This window comes from Scleropages formosus, chromosome 1 (genome assembly GCF_900964775.1).
Source record: "Scleropages formosus chromosome 1, fSclFor1.1, whole genome shotgun sequence".
NCBI classification, from domain to species: domain Eukaryota; kingdom Metazoa; phylum Chordata; class Actinopteri; order Osteoglossiformes; family Osteoglossidae; genus Scleropages; species Scleropages formosus.
The window spans coordinates 50,259,481-50,278,778 of record NC_041806.1 but is presented as its reverse complement, the minus strand read 5'-3'; the positions used below and the strand labels follow the sequence as shown (position 1 = coordinate 50,278,778).

The 19,298-nt window shown below is 44.4% G+C and overlaps 2 protein-coding genes across 2 annotated transcripts; both read right to left on the bottom strand.

Annotated features, from left to right (window-relative positions):
• Positions 1 to 349: 349 nt before the first annotated feature.
• serac1 (serine active site containing 1) lies at positions 350 to 11,360 on the bottom strand. Its single transcript, XM_018728974.2, has 17 exons — positions 11,283 to 11,360; positions 10,084 to 10,175; positions 9,887 to 9,923; positions 9,490 to 9,632; positions 7,564 to 7,653; positions 6,667 to 6,798; positions 6,303 to 6,424; positions 6,038 to 6,166; positions 5,567 to 5,680; positions 5,323 to 5,485; positions 4,990 to 5,140; positions 4,102 to 4,243; positions 3,727 to 3,827; positions 3,449 to 3,546; positions 1,949 to 2,131; positions 1,471 to 1,614; positions 350 to 1,222 (listed from the first exon to the last, which is right to left on the bottom strand). The coding sequence occupies exons 2-17, from the start codon at positions 10,172 to 10,174 to the stop codon at positions 1,086 to 1,088; spliced, it is 1,977 nt and encodes a 658-aa protein (XP_018584490.2). The 5' UTR covers position 10,175; positions 11,283 to 11,360; the 3' UTR covers positions 350 to 1,085.
• Positions 11,361 to 13,621: 2,261 nt separating this feature from the next.
• myct1a (myc target 1a) lies at positions 13,622 to 15,933 on the bottom strand. The gene is made up of 2 exons (XM_029256567.1): positions 15,808 to 15,933; positions 13,622 to 14,445 (listed from the first exon to the last, which is right to left on the bottom strand). The coding sequence occupies exons 1-2, from the start codon at positions 15,860 to 15,862 to the stop codon at positions 13,946 to 13,948; spliced, it is 555 nt and encodes a 184-aa protein (XP_029112400.1). The 5' UTR covers positions 15,863 to 15,933; the 3' UTR covers positions 13,622 to 13,945.
• Between the last annotated feature and the right edge of the window lie 3,365 nt (positions 15,934 to 19,298).

Sequence of the window (19,298 nt, the reverse complement as noted above, 5' to 3'; positions counted from 1 at the left end):
TTTATTTTTGGATACAATCCTAGAGAAACAAATAAAATACCTGTGATGTTTCCTGGAACCCGGTTATCAACACAGCTTCAGACGTAGAAAAAGAACGGGAAATGACGAGGGACAAAATGGACGGCTTATAAAACGCGTTTTTGAAAGACTGAGAAGTGGACGACCAAGAAATCGGCCAAAAGGCGCTTTTCAGACACAAGGGTTCTGTTATTGGATGTGGCGTTTTTGAAATATCATAACTGAGAAGCTGCGTAACATGGAACACAGTAAATGAGCTAGGTAGTTATGCACGTTTGCCAGTAAACAAAACACATTTACATCGTATTTTCTTGAAACAGTTTATTAGCTGTGAAAATTACTGTTAACATCGGTTTGTACTCAGACAGTTGTTTTAAAGGGGAAGGAACTCAATTTAGTGGTGGTAATAACATGTTAGTAAGTTAAATAAACAAAACATTAATAAATATGTATTTAAAATAGACCTGACATGTTACTGATTTGTACCTCTTCCAGTTTGACTCAGAACATGTTTATCAGTGCCATTGGGAGTCTCCTTAGAGGAAGGCATGAGCTAATAATGTTTCAGACATTTAATAAATACCACAGGTGGACAATAAAGAATCAAGCAAGGCAAACAATTTAAAACAGGGTTTGTTCCCCCCCCCAGAGTCTCTTGTACATATACTTGATAAAATTTGCATTGTGCAATAAAACACGTTTGCTGGTAGCTCTGTGTGTAACTGTTTTAAACAATATACTTTAAATGTATTTCCCAAACACTATTCTGTGATTAAGTTCAGTCTCAGATCACCCTGGAAAATCTGAAAATCTCCTCATCGCAAGTCATATTGTTACACATACTGGAAGTAAGTGCAAAATTCTCCCACTATTTTGGTACAAGCAGGTGAACACCAATGTGCTCTGGACAAGACTTTCATCAATTCATAGAACGTAGTTTTGAAGTCCATGTCCCACATGTAGATTGTTCTTCTAAAACAAAGGTATTGTAAGATAGAGTAGTCCACACTACACATGACGGTGAGCACGAAGGACGAGAAAGGCCAACAACACTAGATGACTGTGGATCAGTGGACAACATGGCCTCCCATCGCATCCCTGATGAACTGTAAGCTTCGCTTGTAAAGGAATGAATCTTTATTCTCAGGTTTGCAGATATTGAGATGATCTACATCCACCTGAATGAGGTCACCAATTCCCAGATCTGGAAGTAAATACGTTACTAAATAGGACATCGCTGATGTTAAGGAAAAGTCACAGACAAGTGTTATTTTCATCCAGCCAAGAAGACTGGGTTTAAATCAAAGACATGAAGTCATGTTGACAGGCAGCTATGTAAAAATATGAGGTATAACACACTTACATGTAGTTATAAAGCTAAAATTTCTCAATGTAAAAGCTGTCAGGGTTTAAAAATGCTTGCATGGTCTTTGCATTCCATCAGAAGCCTACCTGCGGATTGCGCTGGAACCACATGCAGTTTGATCATTGGCCCGACGGATGTGGGCAGCATCTCAGTGAAGCTCAACACCTTAAACTCATGCTCTCGGACCATGCTGAGGAAGTTCTCGTTCAGCTCGCGCAGAGCTGGCGAATCTGGGCACCGGGGGACAACAGATAGATGGCAGTCAAAGAAAACAAACAACTGTGCTGCATAAAGTAAAGCCGCATACGAATTCACCTCCTTTTCACCATACTTCTTGTCTTGAGGCTGAAAACTCCACATACAGACCACAATCAGTTGCTCCGGCTTTTCAAACATTTTTATTAATTCTGATGCTTTTAAAATGAAAATCAGATAACTGAACAGCAACAGTATCATCTAAATTAAAGCAGCACATGAAGAACTTGCAGTCATACAACATGGAATAAACACCATGAGACATTTATAAACCAGAAGCAAATCTCAATACAGCAGCTCAACACAAACCTCTGCAGAGCTCTTTAACCTCTATGGAGGGGAAGAGGAGGTATCTCACGTTGAGCGAGTACTCAGCCATGAACGTCCCTCGGTGAGGAACACTGTAGAACATGATACCCTTTGTGTTTTTCACAAGCGGCTGCAGGGCAGGGTCCTTCCATGCATCCAGGAGCATCTTTTTAACCAGTAAACCTGAAACATAAGCAGACCGAGTTTAAATCTTTACAAAATTCACAATGACCGTAGTTATAGGGCTCAAATTCTGTGAACATTACATTTACATTTATTCATTTAGCAGACACTTTTGTCCAAAGCGACGTACATCTCAGCAAAAGTACAATTCTCATTGAGAGAGGGAGACATAGCAGCAGACATGAAAGCCTCAAGCAAACCTAGTTTGTTACCTACCACTTCCTGCACTGAGGTTCATCGTTCAAGTAGGTGCATAAGACACAGACAAATCCCAATACCCACACCAAATTTTTTTTTTTTTTTTTTAATTTTTTTGAATTAAATATTATAAGAACCTGGACACCATGATGGTGACGAGTCTGCTTACAGACAGGAGGTCCAAGAGCTGGCTGTCTGGTGCAGTCATAACAACCTGGAGCTGAACACGCTCAAAACAGTGGAGATGATCGTAGACTTTAGGAGAAACACCTCAGCATTATCCCCACTCACCATCATGAACAGCACTGTGACAACAGTGGAGTCATTCAGGTTCCTGGGCACCACCATCTCACAGGACCTAAAGTGGGAGCCCCACATAGACTCCATTGCGAAGAAGGCCCAGCAGAGGTTGTACTTCCTTCGCCAGCTGAGGAAGTTCAACCTGCCACAGGAGCTACTGATGCAATTCTACTCCGCAGTCACTGAGTCCGTCCTCTGCACCTCTATAACTGTCTGGTTCGGCTCAGCTACGAAGTCAGACATCAGAAGACTGCAGCGGATAGTTCGGACTGCTGGAAGAATCATCGGGACATCCCCCCCAGCTCTCCAAGACCTGCACTCGTCCAGAGTCAGTAAAAGGACTGGCAAAATCATTCTAGACCCCTCACATCCAGGCCACTTCCTCTTCGAACCTTTGCCATCTGGCCGGCGCTGCAGAACACTGAGCACCAAGACAGCCAGGAATAAGAAAAGTTTCTTTCCTCAGGCCATCTACCTCATGAACACCTAAATCTCTCCCCTAGAGAGTAAACCAGTGCAATACATAATGCTATTTATATTTGTATTTATAACTATTTATCACATCATATCTCTCACTCACACTCCCTTGCATTTGTCTCTAGTGACTATTTTTGTATATTGGGTACTTTATATTTTTAAATATTTTTTATCCCTTGTTCACATACTCTATCTTCTCACCTGTCTTGTCACTGTCATTCTGTCTGTGCTGTGGTAGTTCCTGTCACCAAGACAAATTCCTTGTATGTGTGAACATACTTGGCAATAAAGCTCGTTCTGATTCTGATTCTGATGCCTGATGCATCAGAAGAGCTCCATTACCTCCCATGCTGTGGGCCACCCACACCACTGGTTTGTCCCCCACACCTGCCACCTTCAGCTTTTCCAGCATCTCCTGGCTCCTGTAGGCCAGAGACTTCCTACACAGAGACACAGAAAAAAATCACATCAAAGTGCTGCAGGAAAGGGAGGAGCCTAATTAACTCACCTCTCAATTAAAAAAAAGAAAAATTCACTGAACAGGTAAGGCCTGGTTAACAGTGTGGTGCAGAAGAACAAGGATAAGTAAGAGGATCTTTTCTCAATGTGGACCTCATTACCTTTGGTTCTCTGCAGGACACTTGGCTCTCCAGTCACTCAGGTGGGTGTCGTACTCTATGGACAGGACCCTCAGGTTCGGACAGTCCGCAGCCAGCCACGACTATCGTGAGAAGAAAAAGAGTCGCTAAGAAGTATGTCCACAACCAACATTGGCAGCAGACCAGTGAACCCAACAGCCTCTGGTTTATTTCTATATTGTTCACCAATTTCTGTTCTATTCTGCATGAAGAACACAGAATCTAAAACTCTACACTACTACCATGCAGAACGTGGACAAGACTACTAATTTGAGGATCATTCTACCAACAGAAGCTCGGCTTTAGACGACAAGTGGTGACTCACACGCTCCCCACGGTTTAACACAGAGCACACACCTTGGGCCAGCACTCGGCGTAGTTCTCCCTATCCTTGGTCGCATGTCCTTCTTCTGTATGATCCCGGTCCCTCTGTCTCCATGTCTTGAAAGCAGCCCCCAGTAAGCCATGTATGAAGAGGATGTCAGCCTTAATGGGCTGACTGCAGTGGTGGCCAACATGAAAAACCAAATACCCATTTCAGCAAACGCAGACATGGAGGTCATTTACACCAGCACCGCAGCAGAAGAAGAAAATTACACTGGCTCTCAACTTAGACGCAACTGGTTGAATTTTTACATTAATACCTTTATTAGGGTTCAGCAAAGTAAATACATTGACCACTACCACTCACCAACACCAGACACATTAATTAACGTGTTTGCAAATGCCTATTTTGTTTGGGTGCTCTTTACTGCCATTGGTTGGCTCAGAGGGGAAATACAGGTCGTGTTCGCTCCAATACAGATAGCCAATTACAGAAAATAGCTGAAAAAATACAATTATAAATAAAAATCACACACACTGTCTGAAACCGCTTGTCAGGAGCGGGGTCACGGCAAGCCGGAGCCTAACCTGACAACACAGGGCGCAAGGCTGGAGGGGACACAGCCAGGACGAGACGCCACTCCATCGCAAGGCACCCCAAGCAGGACTCGAACCCCAAACCCACCAGAGAGCAGGCCCAGGCCAAACCCGCCGCGCCACTGCACCCCCATATAAATAAAAATATGTTTGGAAAATCTTTGAATCATCTAAAATCATCTGTAAAAGGAGGAGTCATTGAATTAACAAAATAAAACAAAATTAAGTTTAAGGAAAATTCCTCCAGGGGGTGGAGGGAAAGTAGATTGATTTTTATCAACACTTATCCACGTATCTACCATGCCCCCCCCCCCCAGGTGGTACCTGGAGCGACCCTGTGGGTGCAGCACGTACACACCATCCTGATACTTCTCGGACACAGCGTCCCGATCCAAGTTGGCTAGAGCTCGAGCAGCATGGGAAGCCTGCATGACAAGTGGAAACTGGAGCATCTCTGCCAGTATGGACACCCAGCCTAGGGGATAGAATAAGCAGCCAATCAAACCTCCAGTACTAGAACAGACTTACATATGAACAGTGCTTTTACAGTCAATCAAAGGGAGATGTTGTGAAACCAAAAGGAGTGAAATGATATTTTGCCTGCTATGTCAAAAAGCTGGGGTCCAGCCAGCAGGTCCAAGGGTGGCTGGGTGCTACCTGACTGCATGATGGCTGTGTGCAAGTTTTCGTTCAGCGCAAGGTTCCCAATGATCCGCACTACATTCCTCTGGATCTTCTGCGAGTCCCAGCGGAGCTGGTAGACCCTCCGTAGAAGCTGCAGGCCCCCGTTGGACACGATTTTCTCGCAGTGACTCGGGACCTAAAGAGACGAGACCAGCCATCAGCGCATCCATCCCACTCCCTGTCCAAGAGCCTGGTACTCAGAGGTGGAGCTGCTTACCTTGGAGTGTTGCACCAGGGCATCCAGGCAGAAGGACTCCACCTTCTCTGCGGGTACAGAGGTCAGGCTCTGGGCGTAGGGCAGACCATTCCCTCCGAAGCACCACAGGCCACCCTGTAAGACGGCAGCATAGCGGCCACATTTACTCGTTACCTCCACTAAGTATCCTGATCAAGGACAAAAAAGCAAGAAGCAGAATTTTAACCTGAGTCCTTTGACTGCAAAGCAGCAGTTCTATCCAATACTCCCCTTGCTGCCCCTACACAAAATTCATATCAGACCCACAGTGAAGACCAATGTTCAACACCAAGTAGGTCTCAGAGACAGGAGCTCAATAAAAGAGGAAGATGGCGCTCCTACAGGGAGGTTAAAGACATAAGAGTGCAGATTCTGGGGCAGGATTCAGGAGCAAGTCCAGTTGTGCTCCAGATATGACCCAGTCAGGCCCCCCTGGTGGGCCCAGGGACCTACCCTCTGTGCTGCGAGTGACTGACTGCTCTCCCGCAGTGCCAGCGAGGTGAAGTATTGCACACACTGATCCACCTCCGACTGGGGCAGGGAAGCCAGCAAACACCGCAGGCCGTCTTCCACCGAGAAGCCCTGGGGGACGACAGACATGGCAGCTCGCAGCACAGGTGGGTTTACCGCTGAGCCGGACGTTAACCTGGATGATCACGCAAAATTCTGTAACTGACAAAATTCCTCCTCCTTCTCAAGAAGCAGAGGAGATACTTACATCTTCCACCGCGGGCAGTGCAGGTGGAGGTAAGAAGAAACGTAGATCCACATTCGGTGTCCGTGCCAAAGCGATGCTGGTGCGCTGATCCACCGCCTGGGCTGCTGTGCGGTACTGGTACTCTGCGCGCGCACACACACACACACACACACACGCACACGCGCACACACACACGCGCACACACACACAAACAGAGCAATGAGTCAGTGACAGCATTGTTGTGGCCAATATACTCTATGATGGTTCTCTTACTTAAATTAAGCCACTGTTTGGATAGAAAATAACATCACTGGTCTACCGAGAACAATTTGTGTTGAGGTAAGTGTGACAGCTTCCCTAGTGGTCATGGGTGGTAATGCCTCACCATGCCAGTGGTGGTTCTCAGCCAGATCGCGGACAGCTTTCTGCCTGACGTTCCTGTCGGCAGACCCTGCCCTCTTCAGCAGCACCCAGAGGGCACATTCATGGGGGTCTGCATCTAGATGGCTCAGATGCTCTGACAAACAGGTGGACATACAAAAAGTAACAACAGGATCATAAAAGCAAATGCCCACAGGAGCAGCACATCTCCAGTCACTTGATCAGTCAGTGTTACCGATATTTTACTCAGAGATACAAAAGCGGGGTTCCCCCTGAGACCCCCCTGCAACACTTTACCCTGAAGTGCAACTTTTTAACCGCCACACCACCTGCTGGGAAACTTGCACTATTGCACCAGGTGTCTGTCCACACATTTGAGATGATCACAAAACTGACCTGACGCAACACCAGAGGGCACAATCCTCACTTTGCATGCATGCATGACTGACCCACAGGTCTTTGCAAATAAACAGTTCGCCTACAGGCCATATCAGGGCATGACAGGGGAAGTGTACAGAAACCCAGAGCAGGTGCTTCCTGATATAAATCAGAGCCTTCCGATGATTAGTCTGCTGGACTAACAGGACCCAGTACACCTCACGGGCCTCCTGTCTGCCATCCAATTACCCATTGTACAATATCCCACGTTCCCGTCCAGTGTCCCATCTCTCATTGCAAGAAAGCAGATGTTAACGTAGCCCAGAGTTTTTTTAAACAGCTTAATTTTACACCGATCCAAAAATTGCAAGAGTGGAAAAGGATAAAGGATAATGTAATAAACAAAAACAGAACAATAATCTCTGATCAATCTCATCTGATAATATATTTACATTTTTTTAGACTTTATTTATATATTTTTTAAATAGAAAGAGAGCTAGGAGATCTGAAGAGGAGTTCTTACCATCCAGGGGCCGAAGAAGGACTTTTGACGAAATTTCAATAATTCTTCTCACCGCTTTGTGAAGTTCTTTTCTTGCCTTGTATGTGAGACCTACAAAAATGAGTATAAAATAAGAGTTAATACATGCTGACCTGCAAGAACCCCACTGTTTGCTGGTCTGTTCCCATGCTTTACAACCCACACTCTTAATGACCAAATACTGTCTTAGAGCAAAAAAAAAATCTGTAAATACTGAAAAGAAATTATGCAGTTGACCCTTGAACAATGGAGGGTTGGGATTGCCAATCCCTGTGTAGTCAAAAATCTGCATATAACTTTTGACTCCCCAAAAACTTTACTAATAGCCTACTGTTGACCGGAAGCCTTACAATAACAAAGTCGATTAACACGTATTTTGTATGTTTTGTGCATTATATACTGTATTCTCACAATAAAGTGAGAGAAAAAATGTTAAGAAAATCACAAGAAAAATACATTTACAGTACTGTATTTATCGATACTGTATGTTTACATCGTCTGTCAGTACCTACATCAATATTGTCCCATACGGTACAAAACACTGTAGATGTTATACGTATCGCGTGAATATTTTATGGTAGTAAGTGATAAAATAGACTAGTATGTACATATATTTTATGCATTCATGACATAACTTTCTGAATTTTTTTTTGATATTTCTAGGCTACACGGTTCGTCTGCAAGTATTTTGAAATTGTCGCAAATCTCCAAAAAGTTTTCCCAATACATTTATAGAAAAACACCAGAATATAAATGGACCTCTGCAGTTCAAACTTGTGTTATTCAAGAGTCAACTGAGTTTGATTGAGGAAAAAAAATACATCTATGAAAATCTGAAGAAAATCCATCATCACAAGATTGTGCTTCAAACATTTCTCAAACTCAGAGCACATCTTACACTGATTTACACATTTACATTTATTCATTTAGCAGATGCTTTCCTCCAAAGGGACGTAAATCTCAGAGAAATACCATTTGTGCATTACATTAGGATCACATTTATACAGCCAGGTCATGTATCACTTCAGGGTAAGTAGATTAATCAAGTGTTACAGTATCAGAGGGATTTGAAGCCAGGTCCTTTAACTATGTGGTGACAGCTCTAACCAGAACATCACCTGCTGCCCCATTCTCACAGTGCACACACAGCTTAACATCGCATTTATAAAAGGTGTTTTCGTGAATCGTGCACAGTGTGTAGTCGTGTGTTTGGAAAGGGTGCCGTTTCTTTTCCAGCAGACGCGCAGCTGCAAACACAATCCCGTAAACACAGCAGCCGTGACCATTGGAAGGGAGAACACAGAACACGTTCTACAGCCCCCACAGGAAGATGGGCCATGAAAAACAGGTCGTTCATAAAGCACTAACATAGGAGCCTCCACTTTTACTGAGAAAGTCATCAGGATGAGCAGGTGGCATAGAGGTTAGAGCTGCCACCTTGCAGTTGTATGACCCATGGCCTCCTGAGTAAGGCTTCAGCTTCCAGTGCTGACAAGTTCAGATTTGAGACCCATCAGGGTTTCATTGTCTCTGCATAAAATTTGAGCCAGCAGGTGGTGCAGTAGTTAGGGTTGTCACGTTGCACTGGAAGGACCCAAGTTCAAATCCCACAATTCGCTGTAGCACCCTTCAGCAAGGTTCTTACCCTGAACTGGAACAGTAAATATTTCTCTTCAATATAAATGGGAAAATTATTTAAGTATCATACTGGACAAACTAATATTGCAAGTCAACTTCTAGAAAACAGTGCATCAAATAAAAACTAATGAATATTAACAATGATAATTATACTGTTGTTATTTATTACTAAGTCATTGTAATAAAATCGATAATGAATGAATGAACAAGACATTATTAATCCCAGAGGGAAATTATACTACTAAATTATAAGCATTATTAACAACACACCTGGGCCAAAGCCATCCTGGTCCTTCAGGTGCGCCGTACTCAGGTAGATGTATGACTTATGCTTCTCCTGAAGAATGGCCTGGGTGTTGATGGAGAACGCTTTGTTTAAGGCGACTACCTCGTAAGTGATGAAAACACCACCTCTGAAACAGGCAGGTACACACAGGTAAACACTTCAGACCAAACCTGTAACGTTCTGGGTTCTCGTTTTTCCATACAGGTGCTGTTCTTTCACACTGGGCAAAACCAGTAAAACCACATGTACAACCACGGTAAGTAAGTGAGACTACAGTTGGCTGTCAATAACTTACACTTTCAGAATAGGGAACTCTGATACATCTCATACTGAGGAAATGAACTCAAATGGTCACGCTGAGTTTGAAGAATCAAAACGTACCCAAGAACAATAGCCCCTGTAACCTTCGCAATTGTTCCTAGGAGGAGAGAGACAGGAGCAACATCTGTGGTTACAAGTGGTGAGCAGTACACGGATCCTTCGTGTCGCTGCTCCTTAACATTCACGCCACCTGGAGGTCTGTTAAAAATGCTCTTCATATGTTGAGAATTTTTCATCCAGGTGTCTATCGTACTCACTGATGTCCTTCCACAGCAACATCTTGCCAACTCTGGGGCCAGCGGTGCTTAGTCTCCTACAGCGGATCAAACACTGGGCTGCAGAGGACATCCTGTGAACAGAAGGAGGAGTTGGCAGGTCAGATGAGGACACAGGGATCGTCATTTGCGATATGACTCAGACGTCCCATATGACAATATGTAGGTGTGAAGGGCTCTGAAGTCTTTATGTAAATGTAGGACAACATAAAGTGCTTCATTTGCAGACATAAATGACAGAGAAAGATGAATTCCCACAATAAACTGCATCGAAAAGAGTTCGGAAAGGACACAAACATCCGGGTATTTAAAAAGATACACATACAAAGCCTATAGGCTCATGTTCAAATTCTCAGATATATGAACATTTTCCCAGTATATTTATGTTTATTTACATTTTCAAATTCAAATTTTATTTGCGACATACACACCCATACTTAGTAGGACGTGCAGTGAAACGCTTTTCTGACTGTCCGTAATACATAATAGTAGAGATAATAAAAATAAGGCAATACATTATACAAATAAAGTAGAAATTAGAAACATACTACAGAAATATGAACAATATTATATGACAAAACTGGATAAAATAAATAAAGGATAATAATATAGTGATCTAAAAATTTGGAATAACAGAAATAATTTTAAAAAGTATTAGAAATACAATCATGTATTTGGAGAAAAATTCAACACGGTACAGATCTATTCAAGTATATAATGGGATGAATGTAAAGTCCAGTATTAAAGATTAAATAAGAAAAAGTGCAAATGTTGTGCGGAAAAAGCTCAAATGTCATAATTTTCGTCACGAATCCGTTTTTTTTTTTTTTTTTTTAAAAAAAAAAAACCATCTCGTCCAGAATAAAAACTACCCCTGTTTCTGTGGGCAGCTGTTTCTTCCACTGAGAACAACATATTCAATATTGACCTAGGCTAAGGCTTAAGTACAGAAACAGGAATTATAATTTAAAAAAAAAGCGTAAACTAAAGAGAAGGAAGAAGAACTTGAAGAACAGGTCAGCTTCCTCTTTTAGCGGCTAACACTGTATGGAAAAACTCTGAAGCTCGAATTTGCGTCACATTAGTGATGAAAGAGGGCACTTTACCGTACTGTGGTAAAAGTGCAGATGTACTAATCAAGAAGAGTACAAACTGCATCAGATAAGGGACTGAATACTGACTTCACATCCCGCCTCCTCCGTCGGCGCGCCCAGGAACGGTTCCGGCAACTTCGGCGCTAAAAACTTGCGTCAGAGGCACCGTCGCGCTCAAAAAACGTCACATACGTCGTTACGTATGACGTGAGCAACACGTGATTAAATGAATACGGTAATCTTTCTGAGAAAATATCTGGTATCCTGTCAATATTGATCAAAATTCTTATAAGTAATTGTTTTCAGTTTAAGTAATTTTATTACATCAAACCTTTTAATTATATATCTCAGATCTATGAAGCCACACTAACCAATTTAACAAAACACTTGAATTTTCCATTATTACTTGATGTTTACATACATCTTTAATCACATGCATGGCTGTTTTTTTGAGATTGTTGTGTTATTATATCTGAAGTAAGGGGTCAATGTTTTTATTATCTGTGATGTGTTAATGGTGACATTCTGGGATTATGAGATGTACTAATGATTTGGTTTTATTTTAGAAGTGTTTTTATGTTTTTGTGGACTTAGTTGACCATGTGAGGATTTTTGCACTATTAATTATTTGGGGATTATTTTCTGTATTAATGTTGGCGAGTGAATGTACAGTATTTGTTTTGGAGGTGGATTAATTTGGAACTGTTTCCTGGTTTACTGAATGGAAAGTATGGTTGTTTGCAATAATGCATTGTTTTCTGTTATTGTGTTCATGTGGAAAGATGTATTGTCTTGGATTTGACTTCCATTTGTGGTGTTTTTAATTGCGTTTGGCTAAAAAATGTGATTTTTCATTTGTTTGCATTTGTTTCGCCTTTATAGTCATTTTAGAGTGCTAACCAACTAGTATATACACATTTCTTTTCTTGTGCCTTTGTGTGATCTAATAGTTATATGTTTAAAGAAAATACTGCATCAGATATGGCTGTGTGTGGCCTTTGTGGTGAGGACCTTCAGAACTGGATATCATTCTCATGGAGTTTCTCACCCTGTTGTGTAAGGTATAGGTACTGGGGATGGCTGGTAGTGTAGTGGTTACAGCTACTGCCTTTGGACTCAAAGATTGCAGGTTTGATCCCTAGCTGGAGTAGGTACTTAGCCTAAAATTACCCTGCAGTGTAAATGATTGTAAACATGTCATAATTGTAAGTTGCTTTGGAGAAAAGTGTCAGCTACCTGATTAAATAAAACATTTTCAAGCTGATGTTGAACTGTGAGCCTTTTATAAGTTTATCATCTTTGACTTCTGGCTGAGATCCCATTGGTTTGCCTTTCTACACCAACAAATGACTACACTAGTCAGGACAGCAAAGAGCTGTTCTGTATTTTATTTTACCTCCACATTCAGTATTGAGCTCAGCACGGACTTGATCGTGAATTGATGCACTGGAGGTTTTCAGTCCAAGCGCAGCTTCAGTGTCCAAAGTGTCCGTCTTGGGTTTCTTTTTTTACTCTTGATGACGGCCACGCTGCTGGGCACTTCACATTTAGAAGTTGGTCAACTAAATTTTACAAAGCAGTCAAAGTCTTCCAGACGGTGCTGTATAGGTCTAAAGATCTTGCATAATGGTGTCCTAAATTAGTTGCTCAGAATTCCAAACTCTCGCTGAATCTCCACTTTCCATTTGTCACTCATGACTCATCCACAATGCGTATTGTTTTTTACTCCATTCTTTTTGAGTTGACAGAAGAATGTAATCATGGGTATGAATAAAACAGGAGATATTTGCAAACTCTAGCCAAAATGTCACTGTTATCTCACAGAAAGCCACAGTGTAACCAGAGCATTTACCATGTGTTACTGAATTTTCAGTCTCCAACAGGTGAAACAGCTACAGACCAATAACATCTTCTGTTATTTGTCGGAATACATCATGGAGTGTGCTTATTTTTTAACATAAATCTTTCCATTCAATTTAAAGACATTCTCAGTCCTTTTCATTGCTGTTCTTATTTTTTGAAGGGTTCTCCATGACCACTATACTCTTCTTTGGTCCGGGATTCATGTGCATCGTGTCCTCAAGGGAAATTCGTCTTGATGTTCTCAAGCTCAGCCAAAACCCTGTTATGTCTGCTTCTTCAGTGTTCTGTAGTCCCTATCACCCAGGTGTTAGGTGAGTGTATGGAAGCCCTCTGCACGGTCATATCTCTAAGATCTCCGCTTAGCTATTGCAGATATTATAGGTCACAGCATGGATTGTTCCAGGAGCTGGGCATATCACTACCAGGGTATAAAAGGAGTAGAATAAAAAAAAAGATGCTATCTGAGCTGTAAACAAATACAATAAAGTAGCAATATTCATCCAATAACAGGTTTATTATGTTCATATGAAAAACAGTCTCACACCACAAGGGCAGATCCATGGTTTAAATAAGCACTTATACAAACAGTTTTTTATCCTGACACTTTATGAGGACGGCCAACAGCCTCCCTACTCGTTGGCCCCGTCACAACCACGCGCTAACGCCACGGACACGAGAAAGGGCAACACAGGGTCAGTGCGTGCAGTGCATCTCCTAGCAGAGGAGAACTGACGCAACTCCTTACCAGCCCCGTGGGGGTTAGGCTCCATATATAAATGCAACTGATAAACTAGGACCCACATGGCAGCTCAAGGGCCCGCTTGCGTTAACATGTCCAGTTCAAAGTCTCCTGGATGAGAACAAAAGAGCTCAGGTGTAGAGGCAGCTCAGGTGCATGTCTCCTGGAAAGCCCGGATGATGCTGTCGTAGGCGGGCGGGGGTGTCTGTGTGACCTGGAGCACCCGCAGGTTGCTGCTGCACCAGAGGGAGTCTGGCTGGGTGGTGGGGGAGTGCGTGAGGGGCGTCGCCGTGTACCTGCCGTCCTCGACCTCGCCCGGGCTGCTCGGGAGCAGCGGGTGGAAGGTGGAAGCGCGGAAGCTGGGCTTGCGGCCCAGTGGGTCGGCTTGCTCCAGAGATGCCTGCCGGTGGAAGCTGAAGGCGGCGCTGGCCAGGCTGTTGTTGCTGCGACGGTCATAGCTGCTGTTGCGGCCAAAGGCGGGCCGGCCGTGCAGGAAGCTGTGGGGCGAGGAGCGGGACTGGCGCGCAGGGCGCCGGGTGATGCTGGCTGAAGCTCTGCGGCGGGACATCCACGTCAGCAGGATGTAGATGAGCGCTCCGATCAGGAGGCCCACCAGCATGGACAAGCAGAAGGCCAAAACCAGGGACCCTGACAAAGAGCACAGGAGTCGGGAGTTACATCTAAATTTGCCCAACAGCTTCAGCATCACGCAGCTCTCATCCGATAAAGTATTAAAGACTTAACATTACAGTTAGTCATTCAGCTGACACTTTTCTCTAAAGCAACTTACAATTATTACAAGCTTATAATTATTTACACAGCTGGGTAATTTTAGTGGAGCAATTCTGGGTAAGTACCTTGTTCAAGGGTATTACAGCTGGCAATAGGGATCAAACCTGCAACCTTTGGACCCAGGAGCAGCAGCTCTAAACACTATGCTACTAGCTTGTATGAAATACAAAATATTATTCAGAATAAAATACTGGAATCCCGCTTTCTCGGCCACCAACGCTGAACAACAAGCAGACCAAGGCTTTGTTTCGGAGTCGTGTAAAGAAAACAACCGACACACCCTCAGTGGTTTCAGATTTATTCATGTAGCAGACGCTATTCTGCAAAGCAACTTACAGTGTTAAGCTACTTACAATTATTTACCCATTTCTACAGCGGGGTCATTTTACTGGAGCAATTTTAGGGTAAGTACCTTGCTCAAGGGTACTACAGTTGGAGGGGGCTTTCAAACCTGCAACCTCTGGGTCCAAAGGCACCAGCTCTAAGCACTACTAGATCTCATTGAGGCAGAAACAAAACCACACTAGTTCTGTGCTGAAATTATCATTGGGGGGTTTATATTAACTTGGATTAAAGTTCCTAAATAATCTTGGTTAGGTTGCAGGATTGGGTTTTGAGAGGTCACATGGGACGGCACTACGCCCCACAGCAACAGTTTTCTCCCTGTAAATTGGGCATCAGAGCGAGTAAAAGTACCAGGGTAATTTTACTTTTTTGTGGGGGGGCTTTACCTGGGCCCAACTACCTAACATGAATAATTGGCATGTTAATGCTTTTAGAACACAGACAATATGTTCAGCACGAACGGCAGATCCCACCAGAAAGAGGAAAGCCAAGCGGGGAAAAGCAAATCGTAACCCGAAAAAGTGTATTTTTCTTCAGCCGAATCTTTTTTTCCACCAAACACAAGCAAATTCTTCTGCATCTATAATTTGCAGCTCCTTTCAAATGGAGTATGGAAACTACTGAGGCTCTGTGATCATCTGGAAACAACATCTAGAGGAAAACATGTACAGGCACAAAACACAAACGGCATGAAAACGCAACAAAAAAAAAAAAAGATAAAATTAAGAAAATAAAATGTCACACAATTCATTGGATGCGTTTTTACAGTTGTTGCTTCCAGCTGTTATGTCCTTACGAAATCAGATCTTTCTACAGCGCCAGGAAAGGAGAGACGCAGGACAAGGAGCCGAAAGCATGTGGAGAACACCTTACCGACGTCAAATGATTTGAGAAACTCCGACACGAGGTCTGTGTGGTTCTCGGCCATGGCTCGCGGGGCAACGTGACGGGCTCCGGGAGGAGAAGGGTTTGCATGCGGAGAGCTGCTGTCACCACCGCCGCCGCTGCACACAAAGTACGCTTTCCAGGGCAGGCCGCTGTTTTTCCCCCCCATGCGTGGAAACTTCCCGCTCACACTTCCTGCTTTTCCACTGAAATTAGCAACGAGGCCCTTATCTGCGCCGAGCAGGAGTCCCGGGATACGAACCCGTTTCCTTTCGCTTTGCTTCCTCAGCCGTAATTACCGATGTAACAATGTTGTGGGGGGGGCTCACAGGGGCCCCTTCAGTTTCTCCACAAAAAGACAATTTTTTTGTTTTAGTGGCTTCGTCCTGCTTTCGCACCAAGTGTACACTTTATATGTAGGAATGCTCCGGAAAAGGGGGGGGGCGGCAGAGGGGCTCCGAGGGATGGAAGGGCCATCGAGTCCGATTCACAGGGACCACTTGAACCGTTTCCAAAGCAAGGGGTGGGTCTGTCACCGTCTTCTTCCGCAGATGTCTGGGGCCACAAATACAGCGGCCCTGCGCTGGTTTCGAACCCCACACCCACAGAGCAGCGAGACACCGGTTTTACCTGCTGCACAGCTACACCTGGTCTCTGGTTGCCTACTTGCTGGCAGGCAGGTGGCGCAGTGGTTACATGGACCGAGGTTCCAATCTGACTTCCTCCTGTAGTGACCTTGCAGAACTGCTGCGGCACAAAATGACTCATATAAACGGGTAAATCACAGGTAAACCAAGTTTTTCGGAGAGAAGCGTCAGACAAAGGAATGAACGTAAATGTGGCAAATTGTCATCGGAGCCCCGAGTCTTTTTCCTGCCACCGCCGCTGTTCGGGGCGAACCCCTCGCCTGCAGACCGGGCGACGGGGACACGTGGCCGAGGGGCCTCGTCGCTCCTCCGGAGCTCACATTCTTTCCAGGGGCAGGGAACAGCCTTGGCCGGGGCTTCCGCCCATTGTGACTCCTGCCTGCGCGGCGGACGGCGGGCCAGAAAGGCCCCGGGCAGCGGCCCTGTCCCTCACACCGCTATTGTGCCGGAGGAGCGGGACGGCCGAGTTCGGCCAAGTGCCGCTCAGGTGGCCTTTGTGTTTTGCATGTGTGCCAACGGTGGGACGTGGATCACGATCGAGGGCCAAATCTGCTTCCGGCTGCTAAGTATGGTGACACAACCACGCGGTCACGGGACCGTCCCGGGTCAACAGAAGCGATGCATCCGCTGATGGAAGGCTGAGCAACAGGAACCAGCAGCGCGTCCGGCTCATCATCGGTCCACCTGCCCTATCGTTCATCGCGCTCAGGAAGTGACCCAGAGCTCAGAGCCTCAGAGCTTCCCAAGCCTCATTTCATGTCCGAACGCGCAGCACGGCCCGGCTATGTGAAGGGAAAGGAACGGAACGGAAGCCCCCAAAGCGACGTGCAGCCCATTCCAGCTCCCGCGTGCGCGCTCGGCGCGTGCAGTTCCCTGCGTGGCCACTGGGAGGCGCGAGCAAGCCGCGCGGCGCTAAGAAACGCAGCGAAGAGGAGCCCGTCGCCGGTGGCCCGTTCTTTGTCACGAGGCAGGTTTGCTTGTTTTCGTTACTCTCAACTAACCCTCACACAACCCTAATCTGAAGTCCCGCAAAACCCGCCCGGCAGCGCTCGCGGACACGCCGGACGTGAGGTAACTCGCTGTCCGCGCGGGCGTTTCCTTGGCGCGTGCCCACAGCCTCTCGCTGGCTCGCTCTCCCGCCAACCCGCGCTTTCGAGGGCTCCCGGCGCGCGCCGTAGGCTCCAGGGCGGGAACAGGTTTATTTAAAACTGCACCCGCGTCTGTACGGCTTCACTGGCACACAGCAGTCACTTTCCACTGTTATTTATCTAGCTGAGGCGTTTTTCCAAAACACCTTTGCAGTGTCCCAGCTAGCTACGATTATTATTTACCCCCCCCCCCCCCCCTTTTTTTTTTTTCCCCCAGCTGTTTTTGTTTTTTACTGAAGCAGTTTGGGTAAGTAACCTTGCTCAAGAGTAGGTTAGATTCGAACCCGTGATTTTCAGATCCAAAAGCAGCAGCTCCAGTTTCTATGCTCTTAGCCATCTGTAATTTTCGCTATTAGGATCTTTCTCTGTACTAAAAATAAATCTGTTTTCTAGACCCATCAGTGATACCCCCCCACCCCCAATGTCAGTTGACATCTTCTGTGGATTTCATTGGCTGTTGTTGGTTGTCAGTTACACTCTTCTTTGACATTTACAGTCATAGAGGAGTTGCCAAGACCCCTTGTTTACAAGGAAACAAATAAATATTTTGTCAATTTGTTGTTCTGCTGACACCTTCATCCAAATTGACTTACTACTGTTTATCCATTTATACAACTGGGTATTCATACTGGAGCGATTCAGGGTAAATGATTTTGCCCAAAGGTAATTCAGAAGGGGCAGGAGCAAACTTTGAAGTAGAAGTCTTTTGGTTACAAGATGTCACTCCAAACTGCTACACTACTGATAGTGGTTCCATGATGCTGGAATATCACATATCAAGTCATGCTCTGTCGCATAACGTGTGTAAGACATTACAGTACATACGAGCAATGTGATGATACCGTGAAAGGTTAACGTTTTTCCCTGCACAGTACGACCAATCAGAGTTCAGTGTTGAGTTTTGTCCCGCCTTGATTGACAACTTAGTTCATTCACATGCACAAAATTGATACTAGAACTCTGCACAAAAGATCTAGTTTAAATATGCTTAATGAGATAAGAATGAAACTTGTTTTTTATAGAGTGCGCCTCTCACATAGTGACACAGAGTGCTGAACAAAGGATCAGAGGCATAAAACAAATAATTTACATTTATCTGATGCTTTTCTCCAAAGCAACATATATGTTAAGCTACTTACAATTATTCACCCATATATACGGCTGGATATGTTCCTTTGACGGGAGCAATTTTTAGGTATTTACCTTGCTTAAGGGTACTACACCCGGAGATAAGATTCAAGTCTGCAACCTTTGGGTCGAAAGGCAGCAGCTCTAACCATGACGCTACCAGCTGCCCTGTCTAGTAATACTGTAATATGGTAGGAATGACAGTTGTGTGTTATGAGTTGGATTTGAATTTGTCTGAAATGTTCCAAAACAGATATTCTGTTAATTAATTTTTTTCTTTTTTTACTGATTTGCTTAATGTATTGCCTGTGATAACATAGGTAATGCTTGAGAAGAAATGCTAAATTTAATACAGTTAAAGGATCAACATTAGCAGTGGAATGTCATATAAATAGCTCTTGGACTGCTGTGTGATTTGTATCCAAGATTATAATTGCTGCTGTCTGATTTTGATATTCTATTCTAAATAAACCACTGGCTCTCAACTCTGCTAGAATGACTATGTAAAACACATTCATAAAAATGTGACAAACCAGCTGGTTGGATAACATCCTAT

Excerpts from the sequence above, each read along its gene's own strand:
- serac1 (XM_018728974.2), bottom strand. The coding sequence starts at position 10,174 with ATGTCCTCTGCAGCCCAGTGTTTGATCCGCTGTAGGAGACTAAGCACC. Across the intron at positions 6,167-6,302 it reads CACTGCCCGCGGTGGAAGAT|GGCTTCTCGGTGGAAGACGG; the intron begins GTAAGTATCTCC and ends GTCGTCCCCCAG. Across the intron at positions 3,547-3,726 it reads TGTCCTGCAGAGAACCAAAG|GAAGTCTCTGGCCTACAGGA; the intron begins GTAATGAGGTCC and ends GTCTCTGTGTAG.
- myct1a (XM_029256567.1), bottom strand. The coding sequence starts at position 15,862 with ATGGCCGAGAACCACACAGACCTCGTGTCGGAGTTTCTCAAATCATTT. Across the intron at positions 14,446-15,807 it reads TCTCAAATCATTTGACGTCG|GGTCCCTGGTTTTGGCCTTC; the intron begins GTAAGGTGTTCT and ends GCTCTTTGTCAG.